This window comes from Abramis brama (assembly GCF_963993115.1).
Source record: "Abramis brama genome assembly, chromosome: 3".
NCBI lineage: Eukaryota > Metazoa > Chordata > Actinopteri > Cypriniformes > Leuciscidae > Abramis > Abramis brama.
The window spans coordinates 19,415,056-19,436,253 of NC_139965.1; the positions used below are offsets into that span (position 1 = coordinate 19,415,056).

General features: G+C 35.6%; 1 protein-coding gene across 1 annotated transcript in view; it reads right to left on the reverse strand.

The window, feature by feature from the left end:
- The window catches only part of cemip (cell migration inducing hyaluronidase 1), a 117,641-nt gene that overhangs the window by 33,140 nt on the left and 63,303 nt on the right, over positions 1 to 21,198 (reverse strand). The window contains exons 7-11 of the mRNA XM_084108290.1: positions 19,638 to 19,708; positions 19,420 to 19,515; positions 15,336 to 15,457; positions 11,752 to 11,899; positions 8,927 to 9,118 (exon numbers count right to left, since the gene is read on the reverse strand). Of these exons, the coding sequence (XP_083964416.1) occupies positions 8,927 to 9,118; positions 11,752 to 11,899; positions 15,336 to 15,457; positions 19,420 to 19,515; positions 19,638 to 19,708 (629 nt within the window). The remainder of the gene's footprint in view (positions 1 to 8,926; positions 9,119 to 11,751; positions 11,900 to 15,335; positions 15,458 to 19,419; positions 19,516 to 19,637; positions 19,709 to 21,198) is intronic.

Below are 21,198 nucleotides of genomic sequence, written 5' to 3' on the forward strand. Positions count from 1 at the left end.
TAATAAACAACAGCTTTGTCTGGTTGCATGAGTCACTCCGCTGAATTCTTAAGGAACGAGAAAGGAGCTGACTTGGCTCTTAAAATAGAACCATCCCGTCTGCCGAACGGAGAGCTGTCACAAGAAATTATGGGGAGACTTCACGATGAGGAATCAACAATGGAACAGCTGGAAATGCTTTTTAATGATGTTGAAAGTTGTTTTGGAGAGAGACAAAGAGTGAGAGATGAAAAGACAGATGATAGACTAAAATAGATAGATTAAATAAAGATTGTGAAGTATGGAAAACAACAACAAATTCGGAGCAACAAACTGAGATAAATGTTTTCCTGCATACACAAGCACGTTTTCCAGAAATGTTCCCTTCACCCATTAGGGGACATGTTCTCTTGATGGACAGTTATTTAGGGCTTATTCAATCAACTGGCTCTGTGTGTCCAGGCAGTAATGCCATTTTTTTGGTAGCACTACACTGTTGCTATAGTATTAAAGTAGGTGTCAGGGTGATACCAAGTGAGATTGTTGGATGACAACTGAGAGCAGCAAATAGGATGTACAAACAGAGGATAGTTTTAAAAAAAATTTAAACATAAATTTAAACATTGACATAAACAGAAGCTTAACTGAACGTGCGTGATGTGTGAGAACAAACTTCATTGGTTCTTGCGGAAGCTAAAATGTGCGTAACAAGAGAATGAACCTCATTGGTTCTGGCTGAAGCTCAAACATGCTGCGTAACACGAGAATGAACCTCATTGGTTCTTGCGGAAGCTCAAAGGTGCTGCATAACACAAAAATGAACCTCATTGGTTCTTGCGGAAGCTCAAACGTGCTGTCGTGAGAAATCACACCTGCCCTAGGCTCTCTAAACAGCAAAAAAAAGAATCTGAGCGCAACCTGAGCTTGATAGCCAAAAAGAAAACTTAAAGGATTAGCTGACATGTTTTGAAAATAACGCTGAAAATAACAATGCTAAAGCAATGAGGAGGTGGAGGTGGTTGCTATAAATGCTACATTCCATTCAAAATCTGTGGGATATTATGTGGAATATGTCTCATATTCCAACAATAAAGAGGTTCCATTGCTAAACTTGTATAAAGAAATAAATTGGAATACTAGCATTTGCCTTAGAGGTGTTTGGATATCAACAATCTCCTGGGGCCAAATTACAGAAACATTCGAACTTTAGGCTGGAATACACTACATGACTTTTGCCCATATTTTTGCCCCGATTTACAGTTTGGATAAGTTGACGCTAGTTACTGAAATTCAGAGCCAGTCTGCAAATATTTCCTACAAATGAAACGCTATTTAAAGAGGAATGATCAGATGTTATTTTTCAACAAGACAATGTTCCTGTCCAAACTGCAAAGACAACCAAGAAGTGGCTTGAGAACAAGTCCATCAGGCTCATGTTTTGGCCTGGTCAGAGTCCAGATTTAAACCCTATAGTGAATATTTGGTCTCACATTAAAATCAAATAAACTAGAAAGACATTTTTCAACTACTCATGAACAGCTTGAAGCCATCAACATTGAGAGGAACAATACTGACTCTTCTTCCTGTAAAAAGCTGTCTGCAAGTTAGGGTATTCCGTGCTAAGTTACTTCTAACAATTACAGGGGTCACACACTTTCGGACAAAACCCGACAAAGTTCAGAGCGTGATCTACTGACGACGCGCAAATTAAAGAACACAGATGCAGTCTGATCATTTCCATAATGACCAGCGCAATCTACCAAGAGCAGTGCAAAATAGCATCATGCTTTTTTGGGCGGTAAATAATGGCACAAATACCAGTAAATTGACTAGCGCAAACCTTAGTAAATCATCTTGTGTGATTCATTTAAAAAATCTCCTCCCATAAATTTTGCGTCTGAAAGGGAAACTCCAAAAAGATCAGCCGCAAAAACTGTCCGTCCACGTCTTTTCAGCGCTAATTCTTCACTGTGTGTCTTCAGTAAATCCTGACAGTAGCTTTTTTAACGCCAAAAGAGGGTTTGCACTGGCACAAGCTGTTAGTAAATCTGGTCCGAAGGGTCTGTTGATGTCTGTCGGTGCAGTGTGAATTGGCCTTCAGACTTAGGATGGCACGTTTCTGTAATATGGCCTTTGGCAACTAAACCGCAAGGATCAGCAATGCTATACAGTGCTAACATTTGTTATGCGGGTGTAATATTATCAACAGAAAAGCTTCAGAAATGCTTTACTGTGCCTGTAATAGATTTTCTTAAGGGTCGTTCACACAGAACCCTTTTCCATTCCACTAGGCTTGACCATTGTTTTTCAATGTAAGCGCTAGATGGAAGTCTTAAAAAGTTGCGCTCGGGTCTCATGTCTTTTGCAGCATCTCGCGCATGACAAAGCGTTCTAAAAATGCGGAGCTCAAGTTGCATTTTACTCACTGATGCATTTTATTTTCTTAAAGACCATTTTTAGATGTTAAAATACATTCAAAACTCTTTATGAGTTTAAATTAAATGAGTCCAGCGGAAGTTATAAAAATGGCTAACAGCAGCTTTAAATGATTACAGACAATGTAGGCACTTCTCATACTTTGTTCAAACATCTGTAATGATTTTCAGTGCAAAACATCACATAAGAATCAAGAATCTTGATTCTATCTGGTTTAATTTTACGTCTGGCATGCATCAGTATAAAAACACTGAAAAAATGTTGTATGAGGTAGAGATGAGGACTGGAGTGATAGGATCTGTCAGCAGATTGGAGTCATTGCACAAATAATAAGGGAAGATTGTTTAAAGAATGCCAAAGTACATTGTGTCCTTTCTGTGAGCAGAACAGTTGTGCCTGTGTGTGTTTAGCATGAGCAGGTAATGGGAGGCTGCTCACACCATGACGCCTTCAGAGAGACAGCAATTATCGCTGAGATTTGGAAGTTGACTGCAGACGTGCTTGTTTTGCACAATTCAGAGCTTTACATCTAATTGATTGTTTTACTGTGAAATAAGAAAAAGAAAAAAAACGAAGACTCAAACAAACAAGACTCAAGTGACCGACTGAAAAAGTGATAGCAAGACAAATGTTCTAAATCTAAATCTAACCAAAATTAAATAATCTTTACAAAAACTTGATCAAAGATAACACCACATGTATCCGTAGTGGAGAAGTTAGAGCAATGTTTATTATAAATATATATATATATACAATCCAAAATCTTAAAAAAATTGTTCACTCTTGAGTTAATTCACTCTGATGGAATTCATCATTCACTTTGAAGGCAGCTGCTATGTAGCCAGCAAGGCAGTTCACTAGGGTTTGGAAAAGAGAACAGTCAAAGAAATGCAGTAAATACTGCAAATATAGCCACTTCACATGTATGCTTCATAATCCCTTATGAAATTCAAACCTTCCTTAATTCAACCCAACAGCTGCATCAGCAAATATCTTTTTGGCATGGAATGGAGTCTTTCAGATTTAAACAAGTCACTCTTTATCCAGGGATATGCCAAATGCAAATATCAAACTGAAAACTGAGAGTTTAAGGTGATTTGTAGAACGTCTTGTCTAAGGTTGGCCACTATTGCTGGGCGGACTCAAATCTCTAGGGACCTTACCTTGAGCAAAGTGTACCACAGTTATCAAAAATAGTGGATTAACCATGGTATGTATGGATTAGACCATGCATGCATACATATGGATGTAATATTTATGACAGGCCTATCTCACAATACAGATTGGCTGTGTCTGAAACCAAAGGCATCTTCTTGAAGACAGTGTTTCAGTGTACTATAACATCTCAAGAGAGCTTGAGATATAACTAATCAAATAATTAATGACTATAATGCCTATTTTCTTTATAGAAAATGAATCATAAGCAAAAAAGAACATTTATTAACAGTTTAACATCAACTCTTTCCCTGACATTGTTACTAGCCAGAGCCAGTATTTTTGATCATTTTCACAAAACTTTCATGGTCTCCAGAATATTTTGTTGTATGAATATCTGAACATACAAAATTTCAAAAGAAAGAATAGAGATTCTGCTTTAAAAAAAATCTAGCTTCATGCATTCTTCTCTTTTAACAAAAAGCTGAGATAATCGCAGACTATGTCCGGATTGGATTCAGAACGATAATCAAAACATAGGTCGAGTAGATCGAGTCCATCAACACCCCAAAGCTTGCATAGTCCTATACCTCTTCCTGAGTCGACATTTCATTCAGTAACGTTAGTTAACGTGTTAGCTTACAAATGCGTAAGCAATGCTTCTTTTTGGTGTTTCTGCTTCTTCTTCACGTTTTTGGATTCTGAGATTCTGTACTCTTTCAGAAGATGCGTAATAGCGCCCCCTACAGTATAACAGTGAACAGATGGATTGCCAGAGAATTCAGTTTATGGCAGGGAAGCATTGTGACAGAAAGAGTTCAAGGATTACTTCACTTCAAAATGAAAATTCTGTCATCATTTACTCACCCTCAAGTTGTTTCAAACCTGTATGAATTTCTTTCTTCTGCTGAACACAAAGGGAGATATTTTGAAGAATGTCAGTAATCAAACAGTTGATGACTTGATGTACCCCATTGGTCCATCAACTGCCTGGTTACCGACATTCTTCAAAATATCTTCTTTTGTGTTCAGCAGAAGACAGAAATTCATACAGGTTTGAAACAACTTGAGGGTGAGTAAATGATGACAGAATTTTCATTTTGAAGTGAACTATTCTTTTAATAATTCTAAAACCGCTGAATCACTCGCACAGGATTGTATAATCACGAGGCTATGCTGCCTTGATCATATTACAACAATAAAAGTAATTTTTAAAGGTCAGATCTACAGACACTTTTACAGTGGACCGGAGAGGGCATGGTTTTCAGCCAGTGTTTCAAAAAAGCCATTGTTTCAAACCAGAGAATAGTGTGGTAATACAATACCTGTGGTGGGTGAGTCAAAGATGACTGTGGCAGGGGAAAACCTTCCTAGATGGGAGGTTTGATGAGAAAGAAACCTTAGGAGGTTTCTTGAGTCTCTCCTCTCAGAAAAGAGTGAATCCTGTAACCATTGAGGTTCTGCTTCAATAAGTGACTGAGGGAAGGTTTGCTAGCTAAAATAAACCTGAACTGAAAACTGAAAATCAATGTCAATATTGTGCAGAGAACTACTTAATCTTCTTTGATAGTTTTTGAAAACAGTGCTGTCAGAAAGCACCCCATTGATTTCTGCTCATTCCACTGAGCTGCAAAGTCATACTAGCAGTATTTCTGGAGAATTCACGAAGAATTATAAGATGGTTATTTTGCAAATAAAACTTTGAAAATTACCCTAAACTGGGTTAGGTTATCTTGAGAGATTGTCATGTGTGAAAAAAAAACATGTAAAGCGATGCATCTCAACTGGTTTGGCTAACCCTAACCAAACACAGTAACCCAACAAATTTGCTTAGCCTGTTTTTTTTTGTTTTTTTTTACATCTTTAAAATCAAATATTTGCTGAATTATGCATTAGGTACAGCTGACTTCCTTTACAATCCAATCCATATTTGCTTGTTGTCAACTGCACAATAAATATCACTTTGTTTTCCATTCTTTATTCTATTCCATTAGGAGAAAAAAACAAACAAGAGATTTGTATCATTTTGGCCCTTCCTTTGAGCACTGTGATGCTCATTGAAGCAAAATGGAAAAAATGGCGCAAAGCCCAGAAACATCTAAGATCAGACCATCCTAACAAATTGAGCAACTGAACAAGAGGAGCAATTGTTAAAGAAATGAACAAGACAGGAGCTACAACCCTGACAGAACCGCAGAGGTTATTGGGTGAAATGAGAGAAACTATCCGACATCACTGATCGTTCCAACACTTCAAAACAGATTCTGTTTGAGAGCGGCTAGAAAGAAGCGACTTCTGGGAGAGGCTAACATTAAGTCAAACCTAAAGTTTGCTACAAGACATCTCACAAACCCGGCAATCTTTTGCAGCCTGATGACACTAACACTGAGCATTCTGGTCTGAAAGTGAAGTACTATATTTAGTGCAAACCAAACCGCCCACGCAACACCATTCTGAACCAATGAGCATGATGGTCAGCAAACAGAGAAATGTGTTCAGAGCAAAATCATCCTCCAAAAGCAAAATGACCCCCAAGCACAGCACAAACTATGCTCGGCTTCAAAACATATAGTCGCCTCGCTGTTTACTGCCAACATTTACAAGCTAATGCTGTGAATGTGTAGCTAAGAATGTGTCTTTGTGTAGCTAAAAAAATGCATTTTTATGTATGTATTGTTGAAATAAATAGATATTGCTTTTCAACAAGGATGCACTAAATTAATCAAAAGTGACAGTAAAGACATTTAAATTGTTACAAAAGAGTTATATTTCAAATAAATGCTATAATAAAATAATTTCAATTCATCAAAGAATCTTGACAACAAAATGTATCACAATTTCAACATTGATAATAATAATAATAAATGTTTCTTGAGCAGCAAATCAGCATATTATAATGATTTCTGAAGGATCATGTGACACTGAACACTAGAGTAATGATGCTGATAATTCAGCTTTGCATCACAGGAATAGATTACATTTTAAAATTAGATTTTGAAATCTCTATATTAAAAAAATTAAAAGTTTTAAATTGTAATAATATTGGAACATATTACTAATTTTACTGTATTTTTCATGGCAACCAAGTTGTAAAATTGGAACTTAACAGAAATTTTTTTCCACACAAAATCCATACTAACATGCATAAAAAGTCTATAATTCTAAAAGTCTAAAATTATTTTTTGTAATAATCAACATTTTGCCACAAGTGCAGTTGATTGAGCATCATTTGTATTAAACCTGAAATATTCCTTTAAATATATATATTTTTTCACTAGTCTTATCTTCACAACGCACCGTTGTCTCCACAAAGGATGCATATAGTTCTGCCTTAAAAATCTGCCTTAGGAAGGTACATTAGTCTAAGGATGCCGTCCATATTGTAAGCATGCCTATGATGCATTAAAATGCTGCCAATGTAGGCAGCTCAAGAGGTTTTGAAACAGAGTCTATTAAATAGCTTGAGAAAAGGTTAGTATTCTGGAAAGGACCAGCTAGACTTCACAAGCTTCAATCCAACTGAATTTGTGGTATGACTTGCTGAAATTGCAGTCCAGTGATGCGCTACATCTCATTTGGAGAAAATTATTTTAGCATTAAAATCAGGAGGTGTAACGGGAAAAAAAATTCAATAGCGGGAGTACTTTCCGAAGACTCTGAATGTCAACCACCACATCATTGTTGAGTAAAATACCTGAATATAATTAAACCAAAAGAAGATTTGGTTTAGAACACAGGTCAGCTCTAAACATCAGAATGAAAAGTTCTCTCTCTCACACACACACACACACATTTCAGCCTCAAAGTTTTTCCAGAAAAGATCTAAAGTCAACATCATTTTGAGTGCGATGTGCTTTCCTGAATCTGATGTAAGACATTCCAAACCCCCCGGAGGACAAGAATGAAGAGATTTTTACAAGGAGTTTATTTGAAATACGAACTCTTTGTGCCTATGAGGAACCGTTTCTTCCTAACTGCTGGAGCTCAGCATTTTCTCTGATGCAAAATTTCATCTAATGCTTCCAATCACCCAGTCTTGGTAAACTGCCATGATGAAATCCTGTTGACAGCACTGAAGTGTCACAAACAAAGACGGCAATCAGCTAGCTGTTATTTCAGCCACACTTTATATTAAAATGTCCCTGTTTCTGTGTTTTTATGTAAGTGCGGAGTAATACTAAACAACAATGTGCATAATTATTTTGTGTAGGTACTTACAGCGGGGGAAATAAGTATTGAACACGTCATCATTTTTCTCAGTAAATATATTTCCAAAGGTGCTATTGACATGAAATTTTCACCAGATGTTGGTAACAACCCAAGTAAGCCATACATACAAAGAAACGAACAAAAATAAGTTCAGAAATTAAGTTATGTGTAATAATGTGAAATGACACAGGGAAAAAGTATTGAACACATGAAGAAAGGGAGGCGCAAAAAGGCATGGAAAGCCAAGACAACTGCTGAAAACTTACAGTAATTAAAAAGCAATCCAGCCCCCTGTCAGTGGAAATTAATAACAGCTGGTTCAGTCCCAAATGATGGCCTACAAAAAGGTCTCATTGCCAAGGTGTCACACAAGACACATCTCATGATGGGTAAAAGCAAAGAGCTGTCTCAAGACCTTCGCAACCTAATTGTTGCAAAACATAATGATGGCATTGGTTATAGGTGCCATTCTAAGCTTCTGAATGGTCCAGTGAGCACTTTTGGGGCCGTAATATGGAAGTGGAAAGACAATAATTTCACCATAAATTTGCCTCGACCAGTGCTCCTCGCAAGATTTATGATAGAGGAGTGAAAAGAATAATCAGAAGAGTTGTCCAAGAGCCAAGGATCACTTGTGGAGGATTAAGGATTTATTGAGTCCACATGTCATGCAAACCAAAAACTCTGCCCCTAACCACAGCTCAAGAGCTGTCGTTCCAACACAACTTTGCGATGCTGAATGTTCGTTAGAACTATGGTTTCGGGAAACACCGACTCGTTGAACTATGCTGATAACGATGGAACTTGCGAACATAGATGGCTAACAATGCTTTTGGGAAACGCACCCCAGAGCGATACTTACAGATTGGGAAGAGATGTGCTGCAACAATGTAATAGGTCCTCTTTAATAACCGTGCATTAAAATACGCAAAAATATATTAAAGTTAAGTTTGCTCATGGCAGAGATTGTGTCAACAAAATATGTTTTTTGAACAGGGGTGTCTTAACTTTTGCACACTAAATAATAATAACTAAAGTGGGTGGCACAGTGGATGCAGCAGACATATGACAATGGTCTAAAATTTGGCTAACAATTAGGCTGAATTGCTTTACACCTTCAGTGAGGAATTTCAGAGCTATAACCGACCTTCCACTTTGATCTGGTTCCTCGAGCAAGAGGGACAAGGCATGATGCTGAACTCCTCAGCCTGGTGCATGGAATAGTCCGTACTGGCCACCACGATCCTGTCGCCAAATGTCCAACCCTGAGGTTCGTCCGCTAGCTCCAGAATACTGCAGTTAGACAAGGTGTCTATGGAGATGGAGGCCTGTGGACGCACTGTTGAAGGACACAACACACATATTTAGCATGCACATATGGTCAATAACTGTCATTCATTCCCTATATAAAGATTTATATGCAGTGTTAGTCTAATCTGATCTGAGATCCATTAAAGATACATGAAATTGTTTCTGCATTTTATACATGACCAGCCAGACACTTGAACAAATAACTTAAGATCTCGTTTATTTTATTCATTAAATGATTGATAGAAAATAAAAATCAAATTAATCAAGATAGAGACATTTAACAAACATAAAGTCGTTGTGAGCAACAAAGCCACATGGCGACACAACCACATTCCATTGTCTCTACATGCCAACATTAATGAGAGCATTACTTTTACATTTATGCATTTGACAGGTGCTTTTATTCAGGGCAACTTACAGTTCATTCAAGAAATACATTTAATATATGTTTCCTGTTAATCAAACTCATGATCTTGGAGTTCTAGCACATATTTTATGTATTTTTGTCCCTTAAAAGAGGAACTAAATGAATTAAAAGCAATGCATTTTGAAAGTATGATTAATACATTTTTATTTATATGCATGCTTCTTTATGCATGAGAAAATAAGTAAATGTAATCAGTCAGTTCATGTAATGGTCACAATCAGTCATAATGTGACAAGAATTCTTTAAAGCCTATTTTACAGCAAAGACAACCAGATATATCAGAATCAGATGGAGAAATTCCCAAGCTATGTGGCAGCATGTTATGAATTATAGAATGGCATATTATCAACTAGCCTGGGCTGAATTTTCAGACAGACAATGGTTTAGATTAACAAAAAACAATTTCAACCAATAAACAAGATGTACCGAGCCATTTTGGGGAAATAAAACCTTGAAACATGTGACTAAAAAATCCAATACTTCAGGCATTTCTGTGACCTTTGAGTTCTGTTCAAATCATTGACAGGAAGAGCACAAAATGTGACACTTGACAATAAAATGTCAGTTTTGCTGCACTCATGCACTCTAGATTATGTTCAGTGGAATAAAATCAATGTAACAAAATTACAAAATGCGGGAAGCTTTTTATCCATTTTTTTTTTTGTCTAAATATAGACTGTAAAGTGCACACTTTATTTGACAAGTGTAAGAGCATAAGTTGTTTGTAAACAGCTGGCATTTGCCAGAAATTGTCTGACAGTACTGCCAACAGGTCATCACAATTCACTTATAAAGGACGTTAGAGCTTTCGCTCTGAGTTTTTACAAAAATCTCATTACGTTTGACAGAAATTACTTCTAAAATGAACGTCTTAGTCAATGTTAAACATAGAGCGCAACCCATTTCAGTTGTGTAAACCGACATGTTTATGAAAAAAGCAGGACATTCGGAGAGAAATGAAATGTTGGACGGGATTTTATACTTTAAGAATAGATAGGTAATTTCCTTCGTAAGGACAGAGCATTTTATTTTAGTCCCAGGCTGTTTTAATATTTAGGGAAATCCTGTCATTTAGGCCTACTGAATTGGTGTACAGGAACTGTAAATACATTACTGAATGGCCCTGCCCAGGCTACGTTCACATTGTCAGTTTTTGGGATTGACATTGAGAAATGTCCCATTTACACAGCAACTTACAGTGGCATCTTGAATACTGTCTGAGTGTCTGTATGAAGGTGCAACGGGAGTCAAGTCCATATTCTCTTACCAGTAACCACAGTGTCAGTGACCAAAGTAATATCAAAGCCCATACAACTGAAAAGTCTTGTCACTTTTGACACACAAGAGTCAACAGACAGCAGACACGCGTTTGTGCAGCGTAGAGCGGCTCTCTCGCACTGTATGTTGTGACAGACCAGTGTCGTGCAGAGGTCTCACACAGCACAGGTTTTCGAGAAAGCGGTTGTGAGTCCTGAAAAATGTGAGTTTGGTTATGGAATGCGATTGTCACTCTTGTAAATAAACGAACTGTGTGTGAACGTAACCATGTTAAGGACTCGAATATAGGGCTGACAACCGTATTCTGCTGCGGTGTCTAAGATCCCAAACCCAAAATTAAAAATCAAAAAAAGAGAAATAATGCATCCAAGACGAATCTAAAAATACAAAAGATTTCCATTGACATCATATAGCTGCTTGTAAACGTCGCTAATGAAAATCTCAAGTACAATCCCAAAAGGTAGTAAAATGGCAACTAATCATGGATGTATACAATATTTGATTTTATTAATTTATAACTTCATTTTGTGATTTGATTAACTTGATCAAATAAGTGTAGACTTGGTGAGCATTAAATACTAATATTATTTGACTGATTAGGCTAATGTTAGATGATTTTGTGTCATTTTTTCACATTTAAATCAGAAAACTCTTATCACCGTTTCTGCTGTACTGAACCTTCTAAAGCTTTAATGCGGATTTCACTTACAGTATGGGACATATACAATTGTTTGGCCAAATGTAACATCATAACCTGTTTGTTGAGACAATGAAAAGCAGCTATGCCATCTGACCCCATACATAGAGAAAGATATGCATACTGCTACCATTCACTTTCACTCTATGCAAAAGAGCAGCGTTAGGTACATTGTTCCTGAAATCTCCAATTGTGTTCCATGAAACAGTTATACGGGTTTGGAATGACACGAGGGTGAGTAACTGACTGAAAAACATACCAAGCTTGCCGCACAGGAAACGCACACGGTAGTTGTGGCAAATCCCATCCACCTGCTCTTTGTTGAGGCATACAAAGCCATAGTTTCTGTCAAACTTGGAGAAGACTTCTCCTGTCATGTTGGCAGGAATGCCGTCAAGAGTTTCAGCCTGAAGGCAAAGAAGAAAATTTGAAATACAGTGAAACAGTCATCTCTCACATTCAGTACCATTCAAAAGTTTGGGGTCACACTTTTTTTTTTATTCAGCAAGAATGCATTAAATTGATCAAAACAAACGTGACAAAGTCATTTATAATGAAACAAAATATTTGTATATTTCAAATAAATGCCGTTCTTTTTAACTTTCTATTCATCAACGAATCCAGAAAAAAAAAATCTATCATGGTTTCCACAAAAATATTAAGCAGCACAACTGTTTTCAACTTGATAATAAGAAATGAGCAATGGCAACTGAAAATTGAGCCTCTCCATCACAGAAATAAATTACATTTTAAAATATATTTAAATACAGATATAGTAATATTTTACATTGAACTGTTTCTACTGTAGTTTTTATTAAATAAATGCAGCCTTTTTAAAACATCTTACCACAAACTTTCGAACATTAGTGTAATGTGCACAAAAAGACGCCAAAACTGGAATGGCTGTGATTTATTGAAGTATGTACAATATATTAGCCAATACTACCATTGATTTTTAATTAGGCCAATGGGTAACACTTTAAAATACGGATCCTTCGTTAATGAATAACTACACAGGAACAAATGAGTAACACAATATTAACAATCTAGTAACTACAATTAACTAACAAGTAACTCTGATTAACGAATTAGTAAGTAATAGCACACAGATTTAAGTGGTAGTTCACTATTAACTAATCAATAACTACTATTTTTTAATACTTCACAGAGAACTACTGAATTTTTTTACAGATTTAAGTGGTAGTTCACTAATAACTAATCAATAACTACTATTTTTCAATACTTCCCAGAGAAATAATGAAAAAAATTCACAATTCATGCAAAACTAATTAATAACTAGTGCAGGACAAATTACTAGCACTAGATTAACATTACTGCTAGATACTGTACACTAATTATAAATATGTAATAGCGTAGCAGACTTATGATTTGGGAAAGCTGTCAATAATTAGCCTATGCAGTGCTGTCTTTTAGAGAACTATTCATAAACTAAATAATTTTTAAGAATTGTTTTTATAAATGCACTTGTCTGGAACACTTACCCTGTGGCCGATTTTCCGGCATTCCTCTGGACTGGCTTTGAATAACTAGACTCATCATGGTGAGTACTGGAACATACTGAGTCATCAGCCATCCAAATACCAGTTATTTTATTATTTAACCTACCTCTCAAAATTGTTTTTATGTATGTCTCTTTGCTCATATGTAGATATGTATGTATGTATGTATATATATATATATATATATATATATATATATATATATATATATATATATATATATATATATATATATATATATATATATATATGTGTGTGTGTGTGTGTGTGTGTGTGTGTGTGTGTGTGTGTGTGTGTGTGTGTATATATATCCTGTGAATGATTAGATGATTCTACCCTTTCGGGTTGGCTTACCGTAACTACAGCATGGAATCACGATAAATAGTAATTACTCAAGTGTTACTACATACTTCTATCGGAACTATTAATTATTTGGATCCGTATTCTAAAGTGAAGATCATGTTAACTAACTAGTAATGACTCAAGTGTTACTACATACTTTTATAGGAACTACTAATTATTTGGATCCGTATTCTAAAGTGAAGATCATGTTAACTAACTAGTAATGACTCAAGTGTTAATGCATACTTCTAAAGAAATTTTCTAAAAGTATAGTATTTAAAAGTTCACAAACAATATCTCATACGCTTGAAATGACTTGTGTTTGGTTGCACAAATCATGACTAGAAAAATTTGTTTAAACATGAGGCATGAAAAAAGTAGCTTTTATAAACATATATTTTATAATTATTTATTAAGCGTCTGGTACCATTTCCATTTAATGCAACAACTTCACATATGTGATGCCTGAACTGGAAAAAACTATTTATTGTCTTCTAGCATACAATATTTAATTGCTGTAATGCCTTCTAATGTCTTTCAGAAGACGACCTAGAGGACCATATCTGTGCTTGTGTCCCAGCCAGTAAGTCCACTCAATAAAAGACAGATGTTCTTTTAGAAGCTGCTCTGTCCTGTTTCCCCTCAGTCGCCAAATTTGGCTTTTGTAGGTTAACCAAGCTCTTTCGATATTGCGTGTGTCCAACACGTAATTAGTAATTCCTATAGAAGTATGTAGTAACACTTGAGTCATTACTAGTTAGTTAACATGATCTTCACTTTAGAATACGGATCCAAATAATTAGTAGTTCCTATAGAGGTATGTAGTAACACTTGAGTCATTACTAGTTAGTTAACATGATCTTCACTTTAGAATACGGATCCAAATAATTTGTAAGTCCTATAAAAGTATGCATTAACACTTGAGTCATTACTAGTTATCATGATTCCATGCTGTAGTTACTAATGAAGAGCCAACCCGAAAGGGTAGAATCATCTAATCATTCACAGGATATATATACACACACATATTTATATATATATATATATATATATATATATATATATATATATATATATATATATATATACATATGAACATAAAAACAATTTTGAGAGGTAGGTTAAATAATAAAATAACTGGTATTTGGATGGCTGATGACTCAGTATGTTCCAGTACTCACCATGATGAGTCTAGTTATTCAAAGCCAGTCCAGAGGAATGCCGGAAAATCGGCCACAGGGTAAGTGTTCCAGACAAGTGCATTTATAAAAACAATTCTTAAAAATTATTTAGTTTATGAATAGTTCTCTAAAAGACAGCAGTGCATAGGCTAATTATTGACAGCTTTCCCAAATCATAAGTCTGCTACGCTACTACATATTGATAATTAGTGTACAGTATCTAGCAGTAATGTTAATCTAGTGCTAGTAATTTTTCCTGCATTAGTTATTAAGTTTTGCATGAATTGTGAATTTTTTTCCATTATTTCTCTGGGAAGTATTAAAAAATTGTAGTTATTGATTAGTTATTAGTGAACTACCACTTAAATCTGTAAAAAATTCAGTAGTTCTCTGGGAAGTATTAAAAAAATAGTAGTTATTGATTAGTTAATAGTGAACTACCACTTAAATCTGTGTGCTATTACTTACTAATTCGTTAATCAGAGTTACTTGTTAGTTAACTGTAGTTACTAGATTGTTAATATTGTGTTACTCATTTGTTCCTGTGTAGTTATTCATTAACGAAGGATCCGTATTTTAAAGTGTTACCGGCCAATGTTATTGTTTCTGGCTGTTTGATGCCTGATTTGTATTATATTTTTCTATAGTTTCTATTAACACTGACCATCATGGTTATGGGCCATAATATAATACAATATGTGAAAACTCTGTTTCACAGATTATTTAGTAAATATAGAAGCATTTAATAAATGTGTAGTAAGCAATACGTTAGTCTTCAATTCATCCAAACATATATTTACCTCAATATCAAGAGGGTTACTGCACAGACGCTCTGGAAAAGCTTTGTGGAGGTCGGACAGTTTCTCCCAGTCACCTGACCCCCTCTCGTCATCGCGGTCGAACCATTCTGTCCATTCGGCCTCTAGAAACCACACAAACAGACACTCAGATTAAAACGCAAGAGAATGCTACCATCCCTCCAGCATTGCCCAACAAACAGGCTCTGTGTAGATATTAGTCTCATTTACATCTTTAATCTTCCTGCTTTGCAATTCTGCCTGTCAAAGCCTATTTATGCAGAGATAATTACAGTTCTCCCTCCCTGTTTTGCCGCCTGCACTGCCAAACCTACAGGGAATTCAGCCTACTTTGGCATTCAAATCAAACAAAAGACAAAAAAAAGACACCTATGCCATGCAATCGAAAAGACGTTCCTCCTTCGCTCTCCACTATGATCAGGGCAGAAATCTCAAGTGTTAACGCTGTTCGGGGGGTACTTGAAAATGATTAGGAGCTACAACAAATTATAAAGAGCCCTCCAATGCAAAAGAGCTCTCAGAATCCACTCCAAGAGTGTGGTGGAAAATTTACAGTGTATATTAACATGGGGGAAGTGAATTGGTGTCGTGTCTTGTATAAATTACCAACGACTTGCAAAATCACTCTCATGGTTAGGTGACTGTACTGTCACTTAAAAAATGTTACGTTTTATGGATTTTTGTTCATGCCTTATAGCTTTGAGGCTAATCAATATGCTGTGGTACTCCTAAAAGTTGGTTTGTTGACACATATTATTTGTCCAATGTTCTCAAGAATGAGAAAAGTAGCAGATCGTGGCTGTGATGCAAATTAAAGGCTACAAGTTACTTTCTTTTAAAAAAGGGACAAATTCTTCATTTCCCATAAACTAAGGAAAAAAATGGTGTAGGATTTACTTTGATATAATTTTCACTCAGAAGCTGCTAGTAAATTTCTAGTAAAAAGAAGAACTTGTCAGTAGCCTTTAGTTGAGTGCAAGATAAGTCATCAACATTTTTGATCCATTGCCAGAAGAAAAATATATACACTACCATTCAAAAGTCTAGGTCAGAAATTAATTTGACATTTGAAAGAAATTAATACTTTTTCACCAAGGAAGCATTCAAATTGATCATTCAAGTGACAGCAAAGACATTTATAAATAAATAAATGCTCAAATAAATGCTGTTCTTTTGAACTTCCTATTCAACAAAGAATCCTGAAAAACATGTATCACAGTTTCCACCACAAATCAGCATATTCAAATGATTTCTGAATGTGTGAATGTGACACTGAAGAATGGAATAATGATGCTGAAAATTCAGCTTTCCAACACAAGAATAAATTACATTTTAAAATATATTAAAACGGAAAACATTTTTCACAATATTGCTGATTTTACTGTATTTGATCAAATAAATGCACCCATTACCATAAGAGACTTCTTTCATAAACATAAAACATTTTCTTACTGACCCCAAACTTACAGTAAAACTCAACTTTTAGGAGAGCAATAGCATATCAGCAATTTCATGGGCCCAAACCTGTTCCTGGAATTCCACAACAAATTCCGCCCACTTTTCCCCATCTGTGCGCTGTAATCACATGGCAGAACTTTAATTCTACATCTAAATGAGTTCATTCTCTGCCCATAATACGATCTTGCACACTTGTTAACTAAATTATCACTTTGGTGATGAACAAACAGATGGCATCTTCTGAATGGGGATGTTCTTCTGGACTGGTTGAGGATGCAGATGTAAGTGGTGGGCTGGGAAATTAAGCTGCTGGGACTTGGGGGCGGACAGACAGACACGTTAACAGCGTCGAGAATTATGGGATATTGCAAGATCTTTTTACTGAGATCAAGATATGAGAGGTGGAGGTGAACCAAATATGGCATTTCAGATCACTGTTAACATCATTCATATTATGGAACACTCTTACAAGATTCATTTTAGCAGCATTATTTCATCTAGGGTGAATTCATGGTGATTGGGACACTTTTTCCAAGTTATCTCATTACTCAAGTCTTCGGTGTCACATGATTCTTCAGAAATCATTCTAATATGCTGATTTTCTGCTCAAGAAACATTTCTTATTATTATCAATGTTAAAACGAGTTGTACTGATTCATATTTTTTTCTTTTTCAAGATTCTTTGATGAATAGAAAGTTCAAAAATCTCAATTTATTTGAAATAGATATCTTTTGTAACATTATAAATGTCTTAAATCTGACTTTTGATAAGGTTTTAATGATGCCCTGCTGGAAAGACTGGCACAGCTGGTCACCAGAACTAGCTTAACCAGCAGGACATCAACAAGAAACACCATACTGGTCTACGAGATTCACTAGTTGAAGGAATACTTCAACCTATTTCCATGTCATTCTAACCCTGTATTATTCATTCTTCTAGGAAACACAACGGGAGATGTTAGACAGAACATCCGAGCGTTTTTTTTCTTCCATGCATCAAAAGTGGAGTGTGATTTACACTTCCAAGCTGGAAAAAGAACAAAATCTCAACATGAAATCACCATAAAAGTAGTCCATCTGACAAGAGGTTGCACTACAAATAATCATTATCCTTTACTCTGACGTACTGGTTTGAACATTCTCTGTCAAGTTCTATTTTTGTCCATCTGTAAAATACTGTAGCACTTGGTATTTTTAATGTGACACTGACATCTTCTATTGCATGGAAAATAACTCTTGTTCTGCAGAGTTTTTTTTTTTTTTTTTTTTAACAACCACTGAGTAGTAGGTTCTTGACCTTTTCTGCCCTAACAATGTGAAAGACTCTTTAATGACGAATAGCATTTGAATCATTTCTCTCTCCTCAAATCTTCTCTCATCTGATTTCACAGGGACACTTTTTTCTTAATCAACTAGTATATTTTACTGTGGGAATGTCTCTAAAGTAGAGAAACGCATTAGACCATATACCCCTTTTTAATCTGTCAAAATGATGGAAAGCGTCAGTCAATCTTCTTTAAATTCAGTAAATGGTGGAACACTTTCAGTTAACGCATCTGCTGCATCTGAAATCATGTGATTGCTTGTGTTTGAGAAACAGATTGATATTTTGATCTGTCTGATAATTTCATAATTTTATGACAGTCCTTTTATGCTGACCCTACCCTGACATTTTTATGTATATAAAATATATTTTAAAAAAATTTAAAATGAAGATCCGCACATGAAAAAAAAGGCCAAAAAACTGACATGAATGTATTGCCCAGAGGCCACAAATAAGCACACGGCACTGATGAAGGGTTAAACCTGAAAACGTTTTGCGGCACTTTGCACCTTTTGGACTTTGTTTGTGCCCTCTTGTCAATAAATTTATGTGAGCTTTTTGTGTGCGGATCTTCATTTTTTCTTTTTTGATTTGAGCTGCTTTTAGATCTACGCACCACAAGGAGTTTGTTCATATAAAATATATACAATATTTGTAATTAATTTATGTTATACTTATATATATTTTTAATTTAATATAATTTAAATATTATTTTATAGAATATAAATATAATTGAAACAAATTTAGAATTTTGCATGTAACAGGATTTTTTATTGATGAATTGAAAGTTCAAAAGAACAGCATTTAGTTGAAATAGAAATCTTTTGTAACACTGTAAATGTCTTTAGCATCCTTGTTTAAAATATTAATAATTTCTTTAAAAAAAAGCATTTAAAAAATCCTGACATTAAAGTTTACGTACAAAATATTTCGTTTTTAATTGACTTTATTAAATTTGTATCTGTTCCTCATTTATATTAAAATATCATGATTTCGTAAGACTTGAAAAATTCAGTAGCATATCGATTTATGATACTTTTATGCAGCTTTTCTGCTTATCCTGCTTTCAAAGCTTAACAGCCCTTATTAACTTCTCCTTTTGTGAAGAAAGAATATAACATGAGGGTGAGTAAATGATGAAAACATTTTACAATTTGAGTGAACTATTTGATTACGTTTTGCTGGTCTCCAGCTAGACCAACACCAAACCGCCATGAACCAACCTGGACCTGAAAAATGAGTCATGGGTGTGTGTTTTGCAGAGGTGGAGAGGTGTGTTTGTACCTTGAACCCACTGACTGATGGTGGTGATGGTGAAATGCTCTCCATAACCTGAGTGAAACACCCGAGAGCTCCTGGCCTCAGACGAAGCCTTGGTTCCTGAACACACATACACATACCAGCATCAGGAGAGAGAAACGGCTCGCCTTCAAGATATTTCGTTTATGTGCTGCTGTTTGCTTTCCATCGCTGAGCAAAGATGTGGGTAAGAAGAGGCTCACCCTGATAGACGGCATGATCTTCGACTGCTGTGGAGGCGTCCCCTTTGACTGTAATAAAACTCCACGGATGCCTGCAGACACACACACACACACACACACACAGGACAAAAAGGACGTATGAGGGATAAATAAGTCTGAGAAGTTGGCCATGAATAAGTTGTCCCTCCTAGACAAACATTCTGACTTTCACTGCTGTAAATGATGTTGACTTAAGATGTGACTGGCGGCTCGTGCTTCTCAGAGAGAACTGGTTAATTATAACGCCAGAGTTTCCCATCAGCCCCTGCTCCATTCTGAGATAAACAGCCTGACTGACATCATCACCAGCACAATTTTCTTCAGCTAGACCAGACTGACGGGCCAAAGAGGTGTTGCTGCACCATCTGTCCAGCAGGAGTGCTCTCTGTGCATACGACGCCCACGATATGTGACGATGCAGAGATTTCGGGAGGAAATCTCACCACAAACCAAAGTCCAATTTTCTGATTTACTAAAATAACACTGGTAGACGCTCTTAAGCTGACCCTACCCCATTAAAAAAAAAAAAAAAAAAAGGTCATTTATTTTATTTTCATATTATATGTATGCAATGTATTTATGCATTATGTATATATATATATATATATATATATATATATATATATAATAAATTAATTATGAGGACCAAGGCCAGAATACGTTATACAAGTATGCAAACTGAGCATACTTAAAGTGTGCTCTTGCGTTGTTATGGCAGTGCTCACACCTACCCGCTCAATTCACTGTCTGCTTCATACAGCACAATAAACTAAAAAGAATGACAAGCTTGCCATATAAGTGGCAATTTTTTTAAGATACTCAGAGCTTTGTAGGAAGGCACTTAGCAGCAAATAAACCTGCATTGTGCCAATGGCCATTTTCACTGGCCTCCATCATTTTCATAACTAACGAAGCAAGCATGCAATTATAATGAATTTTGAGTGTAGAGACTGGAGAGGGAAAATAAATTACATGCAATCTTTAATCAGGATGGCCAAATTCATGTTCAGTTGAACATAACCATTTTGCAGATGTAAAAATGTATATATATATATATATAAAAGCTTCTGTGCTGAGCTATTTTTCCTGATGTGATTAGATTTGTGTGTGGGAAACAAACAATCACATGTAGAACCATTTCTGTATTTGTAGCCTGGTTTTTCATTAAACATTTTAATTACTCCAAAGTTGTTATCTGTCACAGCTATGCTGATATTATTCTCACAGCACAGCTTCACTCATGTAAACAACAATTTTATTTCATCCACCCCAGAGAAAAAAAATAATATTGCTTAGAGGTTGCCATTTCATAGTTTATGAGACATAATGGAGCTCTCGGTTCCATTTAAATATCAGCTTTGTTTCTCCTACAATTCCATAGGAGAAAGAAACATTAAACAAGACAGTTGTTGACATTCAGAAAGAATATACAGCTATAAATTTCTGTGGATATTTTCATTCCTAATACATAACGATCTGCAGCCCATTTGCAATATTATAGGATTCGTTCTAGTAATTTTCTAGTAATGACTTCATAAATTCA